Raw genomic sequence first — 24,051 nt, 5'->3', positions numbered from 1 at the left:
TTTTTGGGAGAGAGTTTTTGAACTAAATCTCCATTTTGAAGACCGGGAATTATGTCAATCAGAACCATTAGCTCTGGCTTTGAATGGCTTAATTACTATTAAATTTGTGGTATTTCTTTTGGGTTTGTAGGGTCCGGGACTTTGAAATTTGATAGCATGTTGGGCTAACTATGAGTCTCTAGAGCCTAATTTAAGAGCCCAAGTGAGTCTAGCCCCTTCGCCATCCCTTCATTAGAACAGGTGTGGGCGGACTCCCTAAGGGGCAGTGACGACTGCAGAAGTAACATAGTTCATCCCTTTGTAAGAGCACTCCATCTCATTTCTCATAAAATTTGTTGTAATTTACTTAAAAAGTATATTCTCTAAATTTTTTTTTATAAATTTTACTCATCTTTTAAAAATCTCCTACATCCCATTTCTTATCCTTTTTCTATTCTATTAAAATAATATTTCTCTATTACTTTTTTCTCTCACTTCTATTTACAAACTTAACTACTCAATATTTTTTCTTATATTTTGAACTATTACTCTAATGAATATTTTAAACAAAAATTTAAATTATTTTTTTGTGGATATGATAATATTTTTTATATTATTATTTTTTTAAATTTTTGTAATTAATTAAATTATTTTTAAAATTATTATTTATAACTATAACAAATATGAGTATGAGAGAAAGCGTAGATGATTGAAAGAAAAATTTATTTTATGTATTAGAATAAAATATTGATAAAAAATAGTTTAGAGGATGAATAGTAGTTCCACTGTTCATCCCCTAAATATTTTTCCTAAAATAAGGATTCGAATGTAGGGGATATTTTGATCAAAACCGAACCTCAAATTATAGAAAATTCAGTGCTTTGAGACACTAGATGTGAATGCTCTGAGCAGAACAATTCTCGTCCCATATAGTGTGAGATTCCCAAGTTATAGTATCTTTCTGTGATTGAAAAAAGATGAATATGATTATATATAGTTGTGAAGTGTGTAAATGTGACGTAATTTAATTAAAAAAAATTAAAAGAGTAGTGATAAACACACAACACTTTGTACAACACTTTTCACAACACATGTTATAAAATAAGGGTATTTTTGTAAAGTGATGTTAGTTTTATAAAGTATTTTACAAAAATATCCCTCCTTTTAAAATATTGTTGTAGAAAGTGTTGTATATATCGTGTCTCAAAATATGGAGAGATGTAACGGTACGTTTGAGATAAAAATATTGGCGACAATACCAAGTGTAATAATTCAGCATTCACTGCAAAACAGTGGGCAATTTCAGAGAGAATCAAAACCGAAACAGGAGCCCCATGTTTCAAAAAACCTCTCCAGATCTTTCCACCAATTGGGTAATGGGTTCCCGTTAATTTTCTTTGCATCCCAGAAGAAGCATTTATGAACAAGTGCCAAAAGTGAACCAAAAATGGTTACTCCATCTTTTTACCCCATCTTTTTGGGCGTAAACTGAAAATAGTGGCAAAATATCTGTTTAATTTTTTTTTGAATGAATAAAGGGTGGGAGATTGGGGGGCTGGATTTCATTTCATGATGGGTGACTCTGCTGACAGTTAGTTGGATCTAACTTTCAGAGGAGAGAAGGATTGAGAATGACCTATCGAAAACTCAAAACAGGTTATGGGCTGATTGTGCCAAGCGATAGGGAAGGAAATTTCTTAGGATCCGACACACTCTGTTTTGGATTGAAAACAACAACAAACAAATTCACAAAAGTCTTTGGGTTGAAAGCTTGCAACTCTTCCTTGTCGTGGAGAGACACAAACAATATTAACACATGAATGGCTGGCTTTAAGACATCTCTAGAGTGAGGATTCCAGAGAGATGTATTCAGTATTCAGTATTCAGAAGCCTAAAAAGAATCCAAAGACTCTTCTGTCTCGTCTGATGCCTGATGATGGCGCTACGAAAATCAATCTTAACTCACAGCAATCTGTAATCCAGAGGACGATGGTTTATCCTACCAATAAAAAAAAAACTAATCAAGAGGACAAAAGGGTGTTTAATGCTTTTGTCATCGTAGAGCTTTATGACTGCAACCGTCTTCTTTTGCTTTCGGCAGCCATTCGTTTTTTTCTTTTTATAATTTTGTTCAGTTCTTTGCCCATAAAGATCAGTGGCACGGAGTTCAAGTTGGCTGCCATGTTTCATAAAAAAGCCTTACCTCTGATCTAAGCAAAGACGTCCAGCGTGGCAATATTTCATTTGCTGAAATTGGAGGCTCTCACTTAACTTCCCCAACTCCTCAGTATTGAGGTTCCGTAACTACTCGCAACTGCCGGGCTTCTGCTTCGCCTTGTATTTCTAATGTCCAACGAGAACCCACGAGGCCACATGGTGTCGCAGTTCTGTGCCCCTGTTTCAAGGAGTTAGGTCCCCTCTCTCTCTCTCTCTCTCTCTCTCTCTCTCTCTCAATACCCATGAATCATTCCAGGATATTTAACAAATTCAGCTTTTCTTTTCTTGCGAGTAATTGTGTAATTTTTTTTCCTGGTTGGTAAATCCGTTCTCTATATAAGCTCGACCCCACCTTACATTCTTCATCAAACACCCGCTCCTTTGTTCTCTTCTCCTGTTCTCCCAGAAAAATAGCCCCCAACCGATTTTCTTCCACCATGGCAAACATGTCCGTAGCCATCAGCACTCTTCTCTTCCTCTTCTTTGTTTCCTCTTCCGCCTCTGACATGTCCATCATCAGCTACAACAACGAAAATCACGAGCAACCGACTAGGCGAACCGACGCCGAGTTGAAGGACATGTACATGTCATGGCTGTCTAGGCATGGGAAAGCTTACAATGGGCTGGGAGAGAACGAGAAGAGGTTCGAGATTTTTAAGGATAATCTGAGGTTCATCGAGGAACACAACTCCCAAAACCGCACTTACAAGGTTGGCTTGAATCGTTTTGCTGATTTGACCAGCGAGGAGTACCGTGCCTTGTACTTGGGCACCAGGACTGACCCCAAACGAAGGGTCATGAAGTCCAAGAACCCCAGCCAGAGGTACTCTTTTAGAGCCGGTGAAAAGTTGCCGGCGTCCGTGGATTGGAGGGTGAAAGGTGCTGTTAATTCTGTCAAGGATCAAGGAAGTTGCGGTAAGCAAAAAATTTGTTATTTTCTTTAATTTCTTATTTCCAATTAAGACAATTAATATTAAAAGGAAAACGAAGCAAATGCTTGTCGAAGCATTGAATTGAGACTCTTTGGTGGCCGAAAGCGTACTGTGTTATATTTGGACTTCACGTTAGGAACTGTGGGAATGCGTTTGTTGAAATGACAATAAATTCGAGTATTTTAATGAAACTGTTCCATAAAAATAATAAAACTACTCTGTTTGTAAATGGTGAGCAGGAAGTTGCTGGGCGTTCTCTACCGTGGCAACGGTGGAAGGCATAAACCAAATCGTCACCAGCGAATTGATCTCTCTATCAGAACAAGAACTTGTGGATTGTGACAGAGAATACAACGCCGGGTGCAACGGAGGTCTCATGGATTACGCGTTCGAGTTCATTATCAACAATGGAGGCATGGACACCGAAGCAGACTATCCTTACCAAGGCGTTAACAGCAAATGCGACACGGCCAGGGTCAGTATCCAAGTCTCTCAATTTATTTTCAGTTTTTCTTTTTTGTGCTTTGTTGAAGTTTATTTTGTTATTTATATTTTTGTGGGTTTATTGGTATTGGATTATTGCAGAAGAATTCAAAGGTAGTTAGCATTGATGGGTACGAGGATGTCCCACCCTATGATGAGAATGCGTTGAAGAAGGCTGTGGCGCATCAGCCTGTGAGTGTTGCAATTGAAGCCAGTGGCAGGGCTCTACAGCTCTACGAGTCGGTAAGCTTACTTGCTGTTCTATTTCTTTCTCGTTGGGGTTCCTGATGTGACTATATAAAGATGGATTTGGCATTAGGGGTAGGCTTGTATGTTTCTCAAAGGACAGCTTTGGTCAATCTTTGGTTCTTTTCCTGAATTGGCTCGAGTGTAATTTCACTCATACCATGGGGTATTTATTGCCTTCAAATCGTATTTCAGGGTGTATTTACAGGTGAATGTGGATCAGAGCTAGACCATGCAGTGGTTGCAGTTGGATATGGCACGGAGAATGGGGCGGAGTACTGGCTTGTGAGGAACTCCTGGGGAACCAACTGGGGTGAGGATGGATACATCAAGATAGAGCGCAACGCCGTTGGCACGTTTACTGGCAAGTGTGGAATTGCAATGGAGGCCTCCTATCCCATTAAGACTACTCCCCAAAACCCAAATAACCCTTACAGTCGCGCTTCAGAGAGCGTTATCAAGATGGTCAGCAGTGCTTGAAAGCTAATGCTTCTGATTCTTCTTCATGGTTGAGTGTGGCATATGCTATTCATTGGGTGATGCTGTTTTTTGTTTTTTTAAATTTGGTCATTGATCATCTCTGTACATAGCCTGTCGAACTGTGCACTCTCAAGAATTGATGTTGTTGTAGTTCAATGTCATTTGTTTTTGCAATATTATTCCGAGTTCTCCAGGGGTTTAAATGAAGTTACATCTGTTATTATCTGCTGATGTTGATGGTTTGCTTACAGTAGGAGATGATATTCCAGTCTATTTAGAACTTGGTTCTGGCCAAAACCCCCGGCTCCCAGCCTCCTCCGGTCATCGCTTGTTCTGTACTGGAAGGCTGCACAACAAAGTAATAATCACGTTTGCAAAACTGATATTAATTTTATTATGAATAATATATATATATATATATATATATCAAACTATTACCTTGAGAGTTAATATAAATAGACTTGGAGAATGGTGATCACCTACCAATTCACAATACCATCATGGATTGATTATGTTAGAAAAATGAAGAGCAACAGAGATTGAAAATAGCAAACAGTGAGATGATTGTTAATTTCTCTTAGACAAATATTCTCTCTCACTCATGAATTGAGTTCTACAAAAGAGAATCTGACAAAAATAATATCTTCAGGATACAATACTATTTAAATAGTGTGCAGATTGTAAATTCTGAACATTAATCTTAAAACGAACAGATGTAATGTAGCAGTAGCAATGTTTCATTTAAATATAAATAAAACGATTTCTATCAGAAAAGTGTGAAATAACTTTTATTGATAGTTAATAATATTTGTAAAAAAAGATGAAAAAATGCATCATTTCTTTTGAATTAAAATAATTTTGTCACTTACAACGATGCGTACGTGTATGTGTCGATGCGTCGCACGCCTAAGTGCGTCTAAAGCATCAATGCGTCTATGGGTCGTGCGCGTGGTCAGTGCTTGGCATTAGGTGACTCTAATATTATGTGTCTACCCTTATATTCCAATTTATGTTTTGTGAAATCCATTAACTTATAAATCACTAAAAGTTTGTTTGTCTTTTCAACGTGAGATTAACAAAAAATCACATTAAATAGAAACTTCAAAAGAAGTAAAAATCAAATTGAAGGGAATATTTGAAATACTCCAAACAGATTATATGTCTAAAACCAAAACCCACATTCAAGGAAGAAAATAGCATAACAAACACATCTCACTGTTAAAAATTGGGTTGTGATAAATCTCAACTAGGAAGCCACCTATCTTTCTCCCATGATCCAAAAGAATCTTTAACTCTGAATTTCAATCCTCTAAGTCTCATACAGTAGAAGATGATGTCCCCCCCGTCTCTTAGAACTTCCTTCAGATCACTCCTTCACATAAATGAGCAACTATTAAGTAGTTTCTGACTATAGATACGTAGTACTCATATGACATATATTATCATGGTATGCCATTTTATTAAAAATTAATATTTATATGAACTAAATTTAAGGACATGATATTTTTTGTTATATATATTCTCATTTTTTTATTAGATAAGGGAAGTTTGGACGTTGAGTTGAAATGAAAGTTAAAAATTAAATAAAATATTGTTAGAATATTATTATTGTTTTAAAATTTAGAAAAAACAAAATTGTTTATTGCATTTAATTTAAAAATTTAAGAAAATTATAATGATGAGATGAGATGAGAGTAATTGAGATAAGTTGAGTTGAGTTATGAATCCAAATAAGATCTTTTAAGATATCCTAGTTTTCTTTGGTTTTGCTGGAAAATAAAATCAGTAGGGTAGGAGAAGTAGATGTATGCTCAGTAGGGGTGAAAACCTATCCCTTTAGTTTGGTTTTTGGGTAAAATCGACGCCGACTGAAAGTTAATTTTTGGGAGAAAACCGGTCGAAACCGGTCGACGAGGAGGAGAAACATCGGCCGAAACTATTACTTCATTTCTCTGACGGTTCACGATTAGTTCTCAGACTGAGCTTCCTCTGAGAGAGTAGAGAGAGAGAGAGTGTTGAAGAGGAGAGAGAGAGAGAGAGAGAGAGAGAGTAATACCAAACTGCGTTGTTTTAGTTGTGTTTAAAACACAACTACATGCTTAAAACAACGTTGTTCTACTTAAACTTAAAGTAGAAGGACATTGTTTTGAGTACAGAATAGATAAAAAAAAAATTGTTTCTTTAGTAAGTCGGTGCAGCACGCTAATCGGTTCTCCATCGATTTTGGCCAATTCTGAGCTCTGGCGGCCGATATCGATTTTTCCTATTTGCTGCCGCACGCCAATCGGTTCTCCATCGATTTTGGCCAATTCTGAGCTCTGGCGGCCGATTTGAGTCGATTTAGGTCAGTTTCTCAATTTCTTATATAGCCCTAATGCTCAATCAGTGCTTCCAATGGTTCTTTCAGGTACTAGTATTCTTTGAGTAGTGCTGCGTTCCGACACATTTTTTCGATAATTGGTCTCGATAAGTCGAGTTTTTATTTATGCATTTTTTTAATTCTCTTAAATATTTTTAAAAAATTACAATATTATTAAAAAATATTTCCTTAATAATTAAAAAAAAACAACTTTTTGTAGCTCATAAAATCACTCTTATCATTGCCGGAACAATTAATGACAACACGTGGTGATTGGAATTAATTTGGTTTCATTCATGCATAGTAGAATTTAGCTGTAGCCTGTGACCAATTACATGTCACTACTACTTTTTTTTAACAATAATTCTACAGACAATCGGCTTGCGTCCCGACCGCGACACTAGTTTGCCACGTCATCTAGTAAATAATAAAAAAAAAAGGAGAGAAATCGAATGAAAAGAGCTGTGCTTTGGGTTGGATGCTGTAGAGCAAAACCAGACAGGGAGATATGAGCATTCCGTCTTTCGTCACCGTTATGCATCTTTGGTCACTGTCGTTCTTTAGACATTATTCAAATTTCGTTCAAGCAAAATGTGTTTGAACCAGTTGAAGTTTTCTGAAGCTTAGGTATATATATGGAGCCTAAATTCCGCACACGGCATAACCAACCACAAAAATCTTCATCTTTGCTTCATAGTCGACATCCATCTATGGACGCAGAGGAGGTCATGAAGCTCTTTGATTTGTGCTGATTTGGGGCCGAGATTTTTGAGAAACAACCAAATCAACAGGATTCGTCCAGTTTTCATTAGGCAATCCCAGAAAATCAAATTCAAGGAAAAAAAAAAAAAGGCTAGAGCTTTTGCGCATCCCCACTCTCCATAAAAGGTCAATGAGTGATCAATTGAGCTCCAAAGCAAGTTTCGACGATGGCTCTCTGTCTCCAGATTCGGTCCTCCTCGTGTCAAAGCTCCAAACCATCCTTTCAGAAAAAAAAAGTCATATAACCAGAGGAAATCATACCTGCAGATTTGAAATATCATCCAAAAAAAAGGTCATGAGTAGTGGTAGAAGGAAGAGGGTTTATGGATCTGGGTTTTGTTTTCTTAGAAGAACATAGGAATTCGAGCTTGGCATCACTCATTCCGGGGTTGCAAAAATGCGGAAAGAAAGATGGGGAAGAAGAGCCTGTTGATGAAACTGCAACTTCAAGGTCTTATCTTTCGGAAGCTTGGGAGGTTTTGGATAGGAGAAATGCAGAGAACCCATTGATGAATTGGAAAATTCTTGCATTAACAAACGAGATTGACATGAAAGATAGTCTAAGATGGTGGGCTTTGTGGGAAGGGAATTTCAGATCTGGGTGGAAAAGAAGAAAAAAGGGGCTTCGAAGGAGGGTGACGACGAAGAGAAACCAGTGGATTCGTGTGTGGCTCTGTGGCTTCGTGGATAGGACGAAGAGAAGAGACCTATCATGGGTTCGACAGTGTTTGTGGTTGTTTTTGTGAGATAGAGTGATGAATGTGTCGAAGACGAAGAGAGGTTTGGGGATGGATAAGAAGAAGATGGAGAAAATAGAAAGAGAAAATGTGGGGCAAAAGAGGATGGAGACCAGAGGAGACCCTTCTACTGCAGTGAAATGAAACATTGCCATTTTTATTTTTGCCACATCGGACGCGATGCCGCAGTGGGGATGCGTGGCGGTTGTCTGTAGAATTATTGTTTTTTTAATATTCCTGTCCCACAACAATTGATAGATTTTTTTCTAATTTTTTTTAATATTGTTTCAAAATAAACAAAGTACTTAAAAATAAATGTATTTTCTTATTGATTTAATTTTCTCAAATTATACTAAATCATGAAACTTCTAGTAAGATAAAAGAATATTGTAAATGGAATATTATTTTCAAATTATACTAAATCATGAGGTAAGTTAAGGCATAGATTTCTTTCCTTTTTTACTTGTTATTGCAATGTTTATGTCCCACCTTAATTCCACGTGCAGAAATGTGTGATATCCTTCTCGTTGTCAACCATGTCCTGCCAGCATGCTTAATTAATAATTAATAATCATTATCACCTCATCTGTTGAATATTGTCCCTTTAGTTGTCATTCATTAAGCTCCTTTTAAAAAATGGTTGCTACTTGAACGTGTGAATCAATATTGAATCAAATTGCCTCAATTCTCTTATTAAATTTAAAAAATTTAAGGGTTTCATTTGAAAAATAGATAGAGATAGATATATAAAATGGACTCTTCATTAAATATTTAATGATGTTCGAAAAATTTACACAAGACAATTATAGATTACGTAGTACTCACTTCGCTTGTCTATCTTTGGAACTTGATATTTTTCCATTAATCCCCACATTATTTGTTGAATCATATTAGCAATGCTTTCACACGAAACTAATCTTGTATTGGAGAGATTAATGGGTTTCTCTCGTTAAATTGACATTATCCATTTCCTTCTGATGCCTCAGAAGTGACATTTCAGGCAGTTCACACTAACTTGACTTTGATTTTTCGTTTTTCCTTCCTTCTGAGCAATTGCTGCCTTAGAATCTGGTCATAAAACAGATACACTCGAACATTGGGGAATGGATGAATGTAAAACTTTGAAAAAGTAGGAATAAAACACTACACCTAAAAGTTGTCTGGAAATTGCTGTTCCAAAACAAAGGGGTCCATGTTGGGGATAAACTGAGGGCAGGCCAATTAAAACTGGTCATCTCCTTTATTTCTTTAGGAATAATAAACATTTCAATCGTGCTTTAGTTGCTAGAAGGCATCTCTTAAAGCAAAGCCAAGCCAAGCCAAACCCAGAAATAGATCAGTAGGATTCTCCACCAAAAAGATGGTGGCTGTGTTCAACAAGGAGCACTTGAGTTGGTACCTCATCACCCTCAAACTCAGAGAAGCTTTAGAATCTGGGGTACCAACAACGCCTGCGGGATTTTCAGGACAAACTCGGGAGCTGCTGCAGAAACAACAGCAGGAACCATCAGAATCTCTGCAAATCGTGGTAAGACCAAATGATGGTGAAAATTATGAAGAGGAAGACGACAATCCAACAGATTCGGAATGGGTGATATCTATCAAGGAAAAGCTTGAGCAAGCGTGTCAAGACGATATTGCAGGCTCATGGGCAAAGCTCTGCATTTACAGAATCCCTCACTACCTACGAGAAGGCGATGACAAAGCTTATGTTCCCCAGATCGTTTCCTTGGGGCCTTACCACCACGGAAAGAGACGATTACGCCAAATGGATCGCCACAAATGGCGTGCCCTTCACCATGTCCTCAAGCGTACTAACCATGACATTAAAGTCTATCTTGATGCTGTAAAAAAACTAGAAGAAAAAGCCCGCACCTGTTACGAAGGATCGATCTCTCTTAGCAGCAATGAATTCGTAGAAATGATGGTGCTAGATGGTTGCTTTGTGCTTGAGCTCTTCCGGGGTGCTGCTGAAGGATTCAAGCAACTGGGGTACCCTCGAAACGACCCCATCTTTGCAATGCGTGGCTCAATGCATTCAATTCAGAGAGATATGATAATGCTGGAGAATCAGATTCCACTCTTTATTCTCGATCGGATTCTGGGAATTCAGTTAGGCTACCCAGACCAGAAAGGACTAGTAGCCCGGCTAACCCTCCAGTTCTTCGACCCTTTGATGCCCACAGACGAGCCAATGTCAAAAAGTGATAGGAACAAATTGGAGTCATCGCTTGGACATTCGACCACCTTTGACCCCTTATCAGATCAAGGTTGCGTTCATTGTCTTGATGTTTTCCGACGAAGTCTTTTGCGCACAGGGCCTCAACCGGAACCCAGGATTTGGATCAAGAGATGGTCTCATGGAAATCGCGTTGCAGATAAACGAAGGCAGCAATTGATACATTGTGTTACAGAACTCAAGGAGGCTGGAATCAAGTTTACGAAAAGGAGAACAGATCGCTTCTGGGACATAAAATTCAAGAATGGAATTCTCCAAATCCCTCGGCTCTTGATCCACGATGGTACCAAGTCGCTTTTTCTCAACCTGATTGCCTTTGAGCAGTGTCATCTTGATTGCAGCAATGACATTACCTCATATGTTGTTTTCATGGACAACTTGATCGACTCTCATCAGGATGTGAGTTACCTCCATTACCATGGAATAATCGAGCACTGGCTTGGCAGTGATGCCGAAGTTGCCGATCTCTTCAACCGCCTCTGTCAAGAGGTGGTTTTTGACATCAATGACAGTTACCTTTCTAGTCTGTCCGAGAATGTAAATCGGTATTACAACCATAGGTGGAATACTTGGCGTGCAAGTTTGAAGCATAATTATTTCAGCAATCCTTGGGCCATTCTATCAGTAGTTGCTGCTGTTGTCTTGCTGCTGCTTACTTTTGGACAGAGTTTCTACGGAATATATGGCTATTACAAGCCGAGGTGAATCGGGTGAGTCCAAGCTTGAAGCTTGGTCTTTGGTTTGAGTTTTTTTCTTACAGAGTCCGGAAAATGAATACCCAGATGTTTGAATGTGTTTGTCTCGGTTTGCAGAGATACTTAATGAGGTCTCAATATTGAAATTTGGTTGCCAAATAAATTTCAACCAAGCAGTCACCTATCTTCTACGTTTGTGGCAATTTTGAAGGGTGAATAATCAATGCATGACTAAAACTCCAGAATACCTTTTGGTTGCCAAATAGCTTGTTTTAACCGAGCGAGCTAAAACACCAGAATATGTAATCAAAAGCATGACTAAAACATGCACAGATAAAGGCTGGCTTCACGTAATCACGTTCATTTCTACGTAACTCAAACCTACCCCAAAAATGTATTGGCTGCTGCTATTCACACACTTCCAACAATTTCACAGTTCGCGTTCCTCATAGGTGAACCTACAAAAAACTGCTGGATTCTAAAGCCATCTATTTCAGAAACTACTTGGCACATAATTAGCAAAGATCTTGAAGAAATAATGTTTTACGTGCAACAGTCGATCCCGGACAATTGATTGAGACTATGCTGAAATTCCAATAGTATCAAAAATTTACAAACGCGTGCGATTCGGTTATTAATCCAACTCCAATATAGATTGAGCGCACTAAAGCCATGACCAACAGGCTAACCCACTTCAACCATTTCTCGTGAAAAACTGGCTTGGTTAATAATAAAGGAATGACATCAGGCCAGAAACGAGAAATAAATCATGCAAGGACTTCTTACACATGAGCATTACAAACACAATACAAAACTTACATAAAGCCAATTAACTACAAATACAGCATACATCAACAATAAGGCAGAGAAGATGCCCTCCAATATAATCCTCGCAATAGATCTAAGAATAAGAGCCAATAGCTAAGAAAATTTATGTAACTATACTGTTGAAAATGTCGCATAATAGCAAAGGGAAGTTCCAAGTAAATGCGGGAAAAAAGTACAGTTTAATCTAAATTTGAATTAACCCAATTGCGAAGCTAGACTCATTCCTCACAGCAAAGGCTCTGTGAAACATATGCCGCTGGATTTTAAAAATCTCAGCAACGGGAATGTAGCATGTGCCTTCTATACATGAGGATAATTATACCATGAGCAAAAAGGAAAAAAGGTTTCATGAACTACTTCATCTCCCCAACAATAGATTTCCAGGAGGCAGAAGCTTGGAAAAAATCAAGGGAAAATGAACAATCATCCATGGCGCCGAATCTAGTTGTAAGCACATTCTCCGAAAGTTTCCACTGTCACAACAAGGCAGAATAAATTGAGGAAGATGGGTGTGTGCAGTGTAAAAGAAGCAAATACAATTCAATCTACCTGAATCAATCAATCTGTAGGAAGGCTTGAGCTTTCAGTTGGCGATGCTCTCTTTCCATCATACCGCTATGAAAAGTAAAATAAAATGAACATATCGTTAAAACCAACAACACAATTCCAATTAACACACAAGCCTACAAACCATGTTGGTCTAAACTCCAAGTAAGATGGGTCCTTAGATACCTGCTTTCCGAGTGAGAATGGAACATATTTGTATTTAATCATGTGCGTTATTTGTCGCCTCATGGTGAGAATGAAGAGTGACAGCCAGTAGAAAAGCAGTATTGGCCAGAACACAGGTACATCAAATGCGCTGAAAAATGTCATCACAAAAGCAATGCAAAATGCCTTTGTGATAGAGTACCTTCCAAGGAGGAAAACAAGGGAACTTCAGTACACAGAACAATCAAGAATAGAGGCCCTTTTAAGTGATTTACTAATACAGAACGAAAATGACAGCATCATAGATGAATATTTCCATGATCATAAAAATATATTTTGGTCTAAGAGCATAAGTTGGAGCATTGGTCCTAAGAACGCTTGCCTAAAAAGCACCCTGACAAATAAAAGAGGCAGAATAACATTGGAATTATAGGCCATTGTGTGTAACCCTCCGACAAAAAACAAGCTAGTGTACTATAATACTATAAGTTCATTAATGTTAGAATATAAATAAAAAGATTAAATACATTTCTTCTCATCAGCTTCAATTTTTGCCACAAATGTTGATTTAACATGTTATTAATACATGTTCTCTATGGTGGTGTATTTGGAGGGACAAGAATGCAATAAGCTTTGAAGATCAAGAGTGGTCAATGGAAGCGCTTAGAAGTTTATTTTTCAATACCTTCCTCCATTGGTCGATTGTAATTGATTTTAATCGAATATCTTTTCATGACTTCCTTGTATCGCTAAACTCGCATATATAGGAGACGCTCTTGTATATGTCCCGTATACTCGTGCCTTTGTCTACTTTAAACTCAATATAATTTCGTTTATCAATCAAAAAAATTAAAGCAGATATTCTAAATTTGAAACCTAACTCCACACGTGAATAATCTACGGGTTAGACTGATTTATTAATGAGAGTTTGACTCCCATGGGAAGAAGAAAATTTAATAATTTAATTTATGGTCTAACATACTAGGATGATTAAACACTCGATATGCAACCTTTGAGCTTTGATAACCCATATGTAGTTCTTGTAGATCATCCAGCACAAACGGAAACAGAACAAACTAGATTCCTAACTAAACACCCTTGCTTTGCATGAAGAATCCGTTGCTAATCAAGTTCGTCTTTATGCTATGCACGCGAACCTCTCACTTTGAACCACTTACTAACAAAACCACAAACAAGTGCACACAATAAATATAATGCATACACTGATTATCAACGTCTTCTCCACACACAGCAATCAATAAAATCAAATTGAAATGAACCTATTTCTATTTTTTTTAAAATAAATCCAATATTGCTTGCAATCCCCTTTGCAGATATCATACCCAAAAAGAATCTGAATCTAATTAATCCCTGGTAGTTTCATGGAATGATTGGATATCCCAACTAACCTACTTTTGCAACATAAACTTTGCACGGTACCTACAATTACCAATCAAGAAGCAAACTCCAATCCCCGCACATAGATATACATAGCTACCAATATTATGAACCACGGTTAGATGCCCCGATCAAAAGATACAAGTCAAAGCAAAATGATTGGGGGCGCAATGAAAACGGTGACGCACCAGAACTTAAATTCCGGGAGCCGACGAACGAAGGGGCGGAATTCATCGGAGCCACGTGTCGGTAGCGAGGGCCCCTCGGAGAGGTCCTGGATCTCGGGGTCCACCTGGGGAGAGAGAAACCCTATGAGGAGGTTAAGAATGTAGATTCCGAGTCCGTACGAAACGATGTAGAACCCTTGGATGAGGTAAACGCGGAGGACGTAGACAGAGGCGACAAAGAGGAAGGCGACCCAGCGGTTGAGCATGTGCGGGGTCGACTTGTCGAGCAGATGCTGGTAACGCTGCGACACTCTGAAACTCCACCGGGAGATAGCCGTGGCCGGAGAGACATCATCGCCGCCGGCCGGTGCCCCCTCCATTTGATTGGACTTACTGCGGTCGTTTTTGGTGCCGTAGGATGCGATTTTTATTTTTGTTTTTTTAAGACATATTTTCTTTAATTTCTTGTTGCCCCTTTTAAGGTGTGGGGCCGTACCCTTCGTCTTCGGCCACTTGCCGCAAGACTTGAGCTCTGTACGTGCCAGCTTGGGCCGGATCGGATTATCCGGGTGGATCACTTTATTACGTACCCGGTACCTCTAAAGATGAAATGAATGACCGGTGGTCCGGTGGTGTTTGACTTTTATTAAGCAAGTAAGTTGATATTATTTCTTAAAAAAATAATAATAATAACAAGAAGAGGCTAGGACAACGGTTGAGATAAATAAAAACTTCAAAAATCTCATAATTTATTTTTCCATAAATTTAAAAAGTTTTCAAAAATACATTCAATCCAAACACATTCTTTAATTCAAGCTTCAGCAGTATCTGATATATATATATATATATATATGAGTTTTGCTATGCATAAATTGGTGTGTTCATTACACTATTTATAGTGGAACCTACTATAATTTTAAAAAATTAAAATACCAATCATTTTTTAGTATAATTAATGTATAAAATTTTCACATCAGCAATATGTTGGGTGTGTAAGAAATAAATTTATAGATCCTAATGTCTCGTTTAGTTATATAGTTCAGATAAGATGAAATGAAATATTTTGTTAAAAATTGAATAAAATATTATTAAAATATTATTTTTATTTTAAATTATTTATTATATTTTATGTGGAAGTTAGAAAAATTGTAATGATTATATAAAATGATATAAAATGAGATAGTTTGATTTTTTGTAATCAAAACTATATCTATCCTTACTTTCTTTCATATATGTATTTAGAAAGAACTGGTAAATACCAACGTAAAAAAGATATAACAATTATCTTTAGGGATACTAATGGGGATTTCTCTTCTTGAATATTAAGAATAAAAATGGAGTAATGATATAATTTCTTACATTAGAAAATGCTATGAATTACAAGAACATATGAATTTCATAGTGTTCTAAGATGTAATTTTTTTTTCAAACAATAATCTTTTGAATATTTCTTTTAAAATGGTTATAATTTGTTTATATATATATATAAATATATATATTTTTTTATAGGAAATTAAAATATGAAATTAAAGATAGAATAAGCAAAGTGTTTAAGTGTATACAAAATTATCATATAATAAATATATATTTTTTTTTTCAAAACTACTAAGGTTGATATATCCCAATGAAATAATAGTTCCATTTTTTTAATTTTTTTTTTTATAGACCAATTTTTCGAATGTTTAAATGGCTTATAAATGGTCAAAACCATTTAACGCGGCGACTCACAGCTATTACCACGGAAAAAATTTACATAATTTCTTATTATTCATATAATTTTTATACATTATATTTTTTAAAATTTTTATTAAATATTAAATATATAAATAATGAATAAAAAAATTAAATTAAATTAAAAAAAATTTAAAAATTTTAAAAAATTATAGTATGCGAAGATTGGAAGATTGTATAGGATTGCTCGTTACCACGGCCACCGCCTGCAATTGTTGCTACTCGCTTATTCTCATTTCCGTCTCTACCAAAGGCTTCACACTCTAAGAAATCGCCGCTGTACCTCTTCAACCCACTCTCAGATCCTCCGTCAACCCGAGCACGCCTGCATTTTGTCTGGTAAATGATCTCAAACCCCATTGCTCAGTATGGTCGTTTACGTTTACGAACGCGTTTCACTATCCGCATATACTCGTAGATTCGTAATGCAATTGAGTGGATTTTCTGATCACATTTTGAATCTTTTTTTTCTTTCCCTGCCAGATCTCATTGTTTCGTTTTGTAAATCTATTTATTTGGCCAAATGAGATTGAAACGATAAGCTTCAATTGAATTTGTGGGTTTTGGTTGGAGGATTTGAAAAGATGACATATTTGTACACTTAATTGGTCAATTCGCCGATTAAATTGGTTTGGCGTGTATGCATGCACCTTTAAATGTGAGGTACAATTAATCTTTTTCTCAAACGGGAAACAGTCCACAGAATATATGGTCCTTTTCATTAAATTGCTTACTCATTATTCCTGCCATTGTGTTTGGTTTAAAGGATTAAAGATTGATTCCTTAAGTAGTTTGATGCTTAGTAGTTCATTGTGCTATTTATTTATTTTTGGCAAGTAAATATTATGTAATATAAATGGTACATTTTTTCATCGGTAAATAAGAAAATTAATTGTGAGAATAATAGGCATGGCCCAAGTACAGGGGAATAATATAAATGTTACATGATAGGTATGTATCTACAAAGTGCCCATTCCTTGAGAAAAACTGCTAAAATTTCTTTTCTTGCCAACTTTTGTTTGTCGCATACATTAGCTTTAGTACATGCTTGCCCATGCAAAATTTTCGTGGAAGCCGTTGAGGATAAACTGCATGGCAGCTTGGCTCATTTACAAATTACAACCATAGTTGAGCTTGGCTTGTGCACAATGATATATTTGAAATCTATAATTTTATCTTTCATCTAAATTGCTAGTAGCTGGTTAATCTTTTCTTTTCCTCTCAAGTTTTATCAACTAACGAATCCCAGTTTGTTTTTATTAAGTTTACAAGCTCCATGGTTGAGCCTCTTGTGGATTGATTTAATTATGGCCTTCGGTTTCAGAATGGATCCGGAATCTGCTGACTCATCATCTCAACCTCTGGCTACAGCCTCTGATGTTGAACATTCTGCTGCTGCTGTCTCTCTGCAAGATAGTAATGCACATCAAACACCATCTATTTCATCTTCTTCTGGGATATCATCTTGGACTAGAAGTCTGAAATTTCCACAATCCTCCGGGGCGGCACAAGAGGACTCTCAAAATGGAAATGCTGGGACATCAACATTTGCACGTTTCACTAGTGGGTTAGGATTGCGGATCAGTCCAGTGGCAAACATACCAGCCGAGAATAGTGAAGGAGTGACAGAAACTGCCCAATCTGGCGTTCTTGAATCATTCACAAAAGGGTTGGTTGACTCATCTCGGAGCGCAGTGAAGGCTATGCAGGTCAAAGCACGTCATATTGTCTCTCAAAACAAACGAAGATACATGGTAGCTCACCATTCTATTACCTATGTTGATTTTCTTTTTCATTTATAGTGCTAAATGATGTGATAACTTGGTCGTGAATATCTTCTATTGCTCAGGTAACTTTAACTCAATTATCCTATACTATCTTTGTAATACTCCTTCTTTTTCACAAAATATGTTTGGACCAAAAATGTCACTGATATAAAGAGATTCTATACCTGATTGACAGGAGGGAGGTTTTGATTTGGACATGGCATATATCACTGAGAATATGATTGCTATGGGATTCCCAGCTGGTGATATAAGCTCTGGGATTTTTGGATATTTTGAGGTAAAATACTTATGTGCTTTGTATTTGATGTTAAATTAGGCAAGTTCATCTGTATTGTTGGGACAAAAAATTAACTGAAAAAAATATTGTGCAGGGATTCTATCGGAATCATATGGAAGAAGTGATTAAGTTTTTTGAAACACACCACAAGGTAAAACATGGTTTAGTTTTTGAGGTTGGAAATTTCCAACTATATGCAATGGCTGGGTATCTAGTTATTGTATCTAGGAAAAAGGTTCACCGTTAGTAACCATAAAATTTGGAACTTCAAATATGATTTGCCTATTTCTGGCTTCCAAATTTGTGTTATCAAAATTCCTCCATTCACATGCAGGGAAAATACAAAGTCTACAATCTTTGTTCAGAGAGGTTGTATGATGCATCACTATTTGAGGGGAAGGTACAGCCTTAATCTATATTGCATTTTGGTATTACCATCATGTTTGTACAAAAATATTATCGTTATGTTCAACGTCAATGTCAGAGCCTAAACAAAATACTAAGGTCAAATGCTCAATTTATATCATTAGAATTTGAAGTCTGCATTATCGTGTCTATTGTGCAGATATCGGACCTTGACTTTTTTTCTTTGTTCTCAATATTAATGGTTGATTATATACTCTTTGCAATGAATAGTTTTTAAGATTATATCCTGGTCCTCGTGCAACATGTGAACTACAAATTCTATTTTGTTTATTGATTAAAGGTAGAAAAATATTGTAGGCATTATAGTTCATTTGCTCCCACTATTAGTGTTCAGTACATTCAAGATTAAAAGTAAAAGGATTTCATTTAACTCTCAATTTCTTTCATTGTATTAGTTATCAAAGTTGAAGGTATCTGTATTAATGTAAGATAAGATTCGTACTCAGGATACCTGAAATGAACGTGAAAGTAGAGTTAGTTTCCACTTGGTGGTGTTGACTGTCTAGATACATTCTGAGCATACAAAGTACAAACAACAGAAAACATTATGCTTGGTTTGGATAGTGAGTTGAGATGAGATGAGTTGAGATGGTTTGTGAATAGTAGTGAGATATTTGAGTTGAGATGTATGGGGGGTGAGATGAGAATTTTGTGTTTTGTTTGAGAGTTTAAAATATTGTGTTTTAATATTATTATTGTTTTAGGATTTGAAAAAGGTGAATTTGGATTTGAAATTGAATTGTTTATTATATTTTATAAGAGAATTTGAAAAAGGTGTAATGATGAGATGAGATGAGATGAGAATTTTGTGTCTCATCCCACCCCCCAAACCTGCCGAAATGGTTTGAGTTAAAATATTTTATGGAGTTTTGGGAAAGGAGAGAGAAAAAAGTTGAATAAAAATATTATAAAGTTAAAATCATTTGGAAAATAATTCATTTGTGCTTGATGTGGTGTTTATGGCTAGAAATGAATGGGAGTTGTTTTGAAGACAAAGAATAGTCGTTGGAAGAAATTAGGGAATTTTTTCTCAAAACTTTATGTTTATGGGCTAAGGCTATTGTATTGAATGGTGAAGATATGCTGGAGTTATTTTAGTTTGTTACTGTCTTTTTAGCTTCTGTATGTAGGTATTTCCTCTTGTATACCTCCTGTGTACTTGGGCTATGTCTATTCTTGGTAATAAAACTCTTATTAATTATAAAAAAAAAAAATTGTTAGAACATAATTTTTTAATATTATTTTTGTTTTGGGATTTAAAAAAGTTAAATTGGTTTTTATATTTTGTTTGGAAGTTTGGAAAAATTAGAATAATTAGGTAATGATTAAATGAAAAAATTGAAGATTTAAAATTGAAAAAATGTTTGTGTTTGTGGTGTTTGGATATTGAGATGAGATGAGATGAGATGGAAACATCTCTCTATCCAAACCAGGCAAAAATGTGCTCATTATATTGCTTGACCACTAGTAATAAATGTTTATAGAAAACATTAAGGAGTCGTTTGGATTCAGAGATGAGTTGAGATAGGTTGAGATGGTTTGTGAATAGTAGAATAAAAGTTGAATTATTTATTATATTTTGTGTGGAAATTTGGGAAAGTTATTTTGAAATTTGAAAAAGTTGAATTATTTATTATATTTTGTGTGGGAATTTGATAAAAATGTAATGATGAGATGATATGAGATGAGTTGAGGTGGATTGAGATGGGTTACGAATACAAACGAGGCCTAAATTTCACGGGGATTTAAACACAGAAGAAGAAGAAGAAGAAGAAGAAATATAAATGACACTTCTGTCTACCTTTAGTTGTTGTTAACCAATTAAGAATGTGCTATAAATAGACAGATTTAGGTTATTGAGGCTGTAATGTTGTCCATGAATTATTTAGGCATGTAAGCTTCCTCAAGTTCTGATTTGTCTGGAGGTTTTCCAGGTGGCAAGCTTCCCATTTGATGACCATAATTGTCCTCCTATCCACCTCATAAAATCATTTTGTCAAAGTGCATATTCATGGTTGAAGGAAGACATTCAGAATGTTGTGGTTGTTCACTGTAAAGCTGGTATGGCGAGGACTGGATTGATGATTTGTAGCCTTCTCTTGTTCCTTAAGGTTAGATCTTATAGTCAGCCACATTAAATGTTTTCAGTTTTGTATCATGGAAACAGTTGTCCTGTATCTCATTGCTTTTTTTACTATTATTATTTTGTTTTGATATCTCTCTGCAGTTCTTCCCAACAGCCGAGGAGGCCATTGATTACTACAACCAGAAAAGATGCATTGATGGGAAGGGTCTGGTTCTCCCAAGTCAGATTGTCAGTCCATTGTTTTAGAGAATGCTGTTATCTTTTCAAGGGTTGATCTTCTTTACATCTTTCTAATAATTTAGTTTTTTTCTGATTTTCCCAGAGGTATGTCAAATATTTTGAGCGTGTCTTAACATACTTCAATGGTGAAATTCAGCCTGCGCGTAGGTATCCTCCCAATTTTTCTCCCATGATGCTTAATTTTTTTCTTTTTATCTTCAAAAGGTTACTGAAATTAAAAATTATATAGGTGCATGCTAAGGGGATTTCGGCTACACAAGTGTCCTTATTGGGTTAGACCCTCCATTACCATCTCCAATCACAATGGTATGTTTCTTAGCTATGGCTCATTGTACTCATCCTTGCAATATTAGTTATATCTAAAGATACTTGATAAAAGAATGTATCATATATAAAAATATGATAGAGACTCTATGTTGTATGTGTATCGTCAAGTTTCATTTCTCAAACTGAGTAAAGTTATGATCTTTGGTTGTTTGCAGAGAACATGGACCTTTTATAACTGTCAAATCGTTTTAGGAGTTAAAAGTACATGAAAATAGGGATAGGTCTTTAGAAGTGCCTTCAATTTAGTGAATCTTATTTCCGTTGTTTTCATCTCACTTTCTATCTTTTATCTGTTGCCATTCGCAGAGAAAGGGACCTTTTTGCATTTTCATTGTTTTCATCTCACTTGCATTCTTTTTTTCTTTTTGACATGGTACTTTTCCTTAATCCACAGGAATTCTGTTCTCATCAAGAAAGCATCCAAAAACAAAGGATCTAATGGTGAATGTTTATTTAATCTGGTCTCCCTCTAATGGATTTTTTTTTTTTTTAAGTTCAATCTTTTAGGATCACATGCTAAATAATCAATCAAATTTCTAATATGAGCCCACCAATTCATTTTTGCAGCCAGAAGATTTCTGGATCGGTGCATCAAAGAAAGGGATTGTTGTCTTCGCTCTACCAGGAGAGCCTGGTCTGACTGAGTTGGTGGGAGACTTCAAAATTCATTTTCATGACCACCAAGGAGATTTCTATTGGTCTGTATATTACCACCTTCCTTTCACAATCGTTGTTACCAGTTTGGTATGCATATAAACTCGATTTCATCTGTTTCCCACTCCCTGGCCCCTGTGGGCTGTGTTTTCGTTCTGGCCAAACAATTGAAGTTTCCCTAACCTTAGGAATCTCTCTCCTTAACAGTTTGAAACGTAGGTCTTCCTGTGCCAGCATGCCATCTGTGCAATAAAAGGTGTATCCTTACAGGATGAGACCTTTGATCTGACCTTCGATCATTTGGTTTGAAGATCATCAGAAAAAACCAACAAATAGAAGAAATGCCTTACTAAAATTTTTCATTGATGATTTTAAGAACATCATTTTTTAAATAAAACGTTTCAAATCCAAATGTTTAGTTTTTTCTTTCTTTTTTGTTTTCTGCTAAGATGTGGAAATAGCATGAACTCTTTTTCTATAGGGATATACCTATAAAAAATGTGTTTTTTCGTTTACTTAATTTTTGGGGATTTTTGTTTCAGTTGGTTAAATACAACAATGACAGAAAACAGAAAAATGCTGAACACCTCTGATCTTGATGGTTTCGATAAGGTAAATGACATTCTTTTCTGATTTTGCTTTTACTTTATTCTGTTAGTAATAAGGTACAGTTTTCTCTCTTCTCTTTCACTTTCCCATTGTCAGCGGTCTATTAATGAGCCGTTGGCTATGCTTTCCAGAGAAAATTGCCTTCTCCGGGGTTCCAGGTTGAAGTTGTTATGATAGACTACGATGGTTCTTCACTGAGTAGGTCGAAAGCAGATTCTGTCAGCAAGCAATCTGATGGTAGCTCAGAATATCCTCCTGCTTCAAATGCTGGGATTATAGCTAATTCCAACAGAAGTAAGGTCTCTGGGAGTGAAGACAACGATGATGTGTTCTCAGATAGCGAGGGAGAGGAGACTAGTACTGCAAAGAGCAGGCAAAATCATGCTGCTTCTGGAGCTAGATCTGCTGCAACTGGTCATGCATCCAATGCCACTGCAGAGAATATCGGTAATATGGCACGTAGAACCGATCAGCTCTCCCTCAGGAGCAGCGAGGAACCCACACAAAGTACTGCTTCCACAGCAACAAATAGTGATGGAACTGGGAAACCTGGCTCCGGCCTTAAGACCCCTAACATGGACTCAGCAGGGGCAAGTGATATCAAAGCTATTGCTGCTGATGCTTCAGTATTCAGTTTTGGGGATGAAGAAGATTTTGAAAGTGATTGAAGCATGTATTGAGCTTCGCCGCTGGCTGTAACTTTGTCAAAAGCACTTGTACATGAACAATTTATTCAAGTAACAACGTGGAGTTGATGAATGTCGGGGCAAGGGATATTTATCAAATTCCCTACCGTTCTGTTTTCAATTTTAATTCCCAATGCCTTGTAATATGACTTCGCTACATTACCATGAATAAACATCTACTTTCACTAGTAATACAAAATCTAGTTCTCAAATTGCAAAAAACCAACAAAAATAGGGATGCCAGGCAGGTAGTATAGTAAGTTGAAAGAATAGTGTAAAAAAAAGTACGTACCTTTTCTTTGCCACCACACAGTTTTCTATGCTTGATGTGACTCTTGCATGTGGATTATGATGCATAGCAAGATGTGTAGGTTTGGGGGGTGAGATGAGAATTTTGTATTTTGTTTTGAAGTTTAAAATATTAAGTTTTGGTATTATTATTATTTTGGGATTTGAAAAATGTGTATTGGGATTTGAAAAAGTTGAATTGTTTATTATATTTTGTATGGAGATTTGAAAAAGGTGTAATGATGAGATGAGAATTTTATGTTTTGGTTTTGGCCCCAAACCTGCCCGTAGAATACTTGTCTCCTTGTTGCTTTCTTAAATGGCTACCGGAGAAAATCATTCCCACCTTGTTACAACTTCGCAAGGCAATGAATAAAGTGCATATATGCATAAAGTGGGCAACATTTTTCAAGGATAAATATTTAAACCAGTCTCATCCTTTTCTTATTCAGGCCTCATGGAAGGACTCTGCTCTTTGGAGAGCCATGCCATCAGATCGCTTTAACCGGAAGAACTTAAGAGGCATATGCTGGATTGTTAAGCAGGACAATATCTACTTTTGGTTTGATAAGTAGTCACGTCTAGATATATTAGCAGATAGAGTAGAACATGTTACTCAAACTGGGCTACCAGTGAAAGAAGTATGCGGTCAACATGGTTGGAATTCCCAACAGATTAAAAGGCTTATTGGTGAAGGTTTAGCCGAT

The 24,051-nt window shown here is 36.4% G+C and overlaps 4 protein-coding genes across 5 annotated transcripts; 3 read left to right on the top strand and 1 right to left on the bottom strand.

The window, feature by feature from the left end:
- The first annotated feature begins 2,182 nt into the window (after positions 1 to 2,182).
- LOC109009110 (cysteine proteinase COT44-like) lies at positions 2,183 to 4,568 on the top strand. Of its 2 annotated transcripts, XM_035692158.1 has the most exons (5): positions 2,183 to 3,111; positions 3,368 to 3,603; positions 3,714 to 3,854; positions 4,053 to 4,375; positions 4,426 to 4,568. In XM_035692158.1, exons 1-4 carry the CDS (start codon positions 2,634 to 2,636, stop codon positions 4,335 to 4,337), a joined length of 1,140 nt encoding a protein of 379 aa, XP_035548051.1. In that variant the 5' UTR covers positions 2,183 to 2,633; the 3' UTR covers positions 4,338 to 4,375; positions 4,426 to 4,568. The 2 variants fall into 2 exon arrangements, with proteins under 2 accessions (XP_035548051.1, XP_018845023.1); XM_018989478.2 differs by having other exon boundaries at positions 2,184 to 3,111; positions 4,053 to 4,568.
- A 4,827-nt stretch (positions 4,569 to 9,395) lies between these two features.
- LOC109009109 (UPF0481 protein At3g47200) lies at positions 9,396 to 11,319 on the top strand. The gene has a single exon (XM_018989477.2). The coding sequence runs from the start codon at positions 9,556 to 9,558 to the stop codon at positions 11,137 to 11,139; it is 1,584 nt and encodes a 527-aa protein (XP_018845022.1). The 5' UTR covers positions 9,396 to 9,555; the 3' UTR covers positions 11,140 to 11,319.
- A 569-nt stretch (positions 11,320 to 11,888) lies between these two features.
- LOC109009111 (protein RER1A-like) lies at positions 11,889 to 14,693 on the bottom strand. Its single transcript, XM_018989479.2, has 4 exons — positions 14,255 to 14,693; positions 12,690 to 12,870; positions 12,507 to 12,572; positions 11,889 to 12,430 (listed from the first exon to the last, which is right to left on the bottom strand). Exons 1-3 carry the CDS (start codon positions 14,611 to 14,613, stop codon positions 12,516 to 12,518), a joined length of 597 nt encoding a protein of 198 aa, XP_018845024.1. The 5' UTR covers positions 14,614 to 14,693; the 3' UTR covers positions 11,889 to 12,430; positions 12,507 to 12,515.
- A 1,424-nt stretch (positions 14,694 to 16,117) lies between these two features.
- On the top strand, positions 16,118 to 23,255 carry LOC109009112 (phosphatidylinositol 3,4,5-trisphosphate 3-phosphatase and protein-tyrosine-phosphatase PTEN2A-like). Its single transcript, XM_018989480.2, has 13 exons — positions 16,118 to 16,303; positions 17,289 to 17,718; positions 17,927 to 18,028; positions 18,123 to 18,179; positions 18,363 to 18,428; positions 20,389 to 20,565; positions 20,682 to 20,768; positions 20,863 to 20,927; positions 21,010 to 21,086; positions 21,502 to 21,548; positions 21,675 to 21,805; positions 22,304 to 22,373; positions 22,502 to 23,255. Exons 2-13 carry the CDS (start codon positions 17,290 to 17,292, stop codon positions 23,036 to 23,038), a joined length of 1,845 nt encoding a protein of 614 aa, XP_018845025.1. The 5' UTR covers positions 16,118 to 16,303; position 17,289; the 3' UTR covers positions 23,039 to 23,255.
- The last annotated feature ends 796 nt before the right edge of the window (positions 23,256 to 24,051 follow it).

The sequence above is a fragment of the Juglans regia genome, chromosome 7 (assembly GCF_001411555.2).
Source record: "Juglans regia cultivar Chandler chromosome 7, Walnut 2.0, whole genome shotgun sequence".
NCBI lineage: Eukaryota > Viridiplantae > Streptophyta > Magnoliopsida > Fagales > Juglandaceae > Juglans > Juglans regia.
This window is presented reverse-complemented; position numbering and strand designations above follow the sequence as displayed.

Excerpts from the sequence above, each read along its gene's own strand:
- LOC109009109 (XM_018989477.2), top strand. The coding sequence starts at position 9,556 with ATGGTGGCTGTGTTCAACAAGGAGCACTTGAGTTGGTACCTCATCACC.
- LOC109009112 (XM_018989480.2), top strand. The coding sequence starts at position 17,290 with ATGGATCCGGAATCTGCTGACTCATCATCTCAACCTCTGGCTACAGCC. Across the intron at positions 17,719-17,926 it reads AAAACAAACGAAGATACATG|GAGGGAGGTTTTGATTTGGA; the intron begins GTAGCTCACCAT and ends CCTGATTGACAG. Across the intron at positions 18,429-20,388 it reads CATCACTATTTGAGGGGAAG|GTGGCAAGCTTCCCATTTGA; the intron begins GTACAGCCTTAA and ends GAGGTTTTCCAG.
- LOC109009111 (XM_018989479.2), bottom strand. The coding sequence starts at position 14,613 with ATGGAGGGGGCACCGGCCGGCGGCGATGATGTCTCTCCGGCCACGGCT. Across the intron at positions 12,871-14,254 it reads CTCCCGGAATTTAAGTTCTG|GTACTCTATCACAAAGGCAT; the intron begins GTGCGTCACCGT and ends CCTCCTTGGAAG. Across the intron at positions 12,573-12,689 it reads CATTCTCACTCGGAAAGCAG|CGGTATGATGGAAAGAGAGC; the intron begins GTATCTAAGGAC and ends TACTTTTCATAG.
- LOC109009110 (XM_035692158.1), top strand. The coding sequence starts at position 2,634 with ATGGCAAACATGTCCGTAGCCATCAGCACTCTTCTCTTCCTCTTCTTT. Across the intron at positions 3,604-3,713 it reads GCAAATGCGACACGGCCAGG|AAGAATTCAAAGGTAGTTAG; the intron begins GTCAGTATCCAA and ends GGATTATTGCAG. Across the intron at positions 3,855-4,052 it reads CTCTACAGCTCTACGAGTCG|GGTGTATTTACAGGTGAATG; the intron begins GTAAGCTTACTT and ends ATCGTATTTCAG.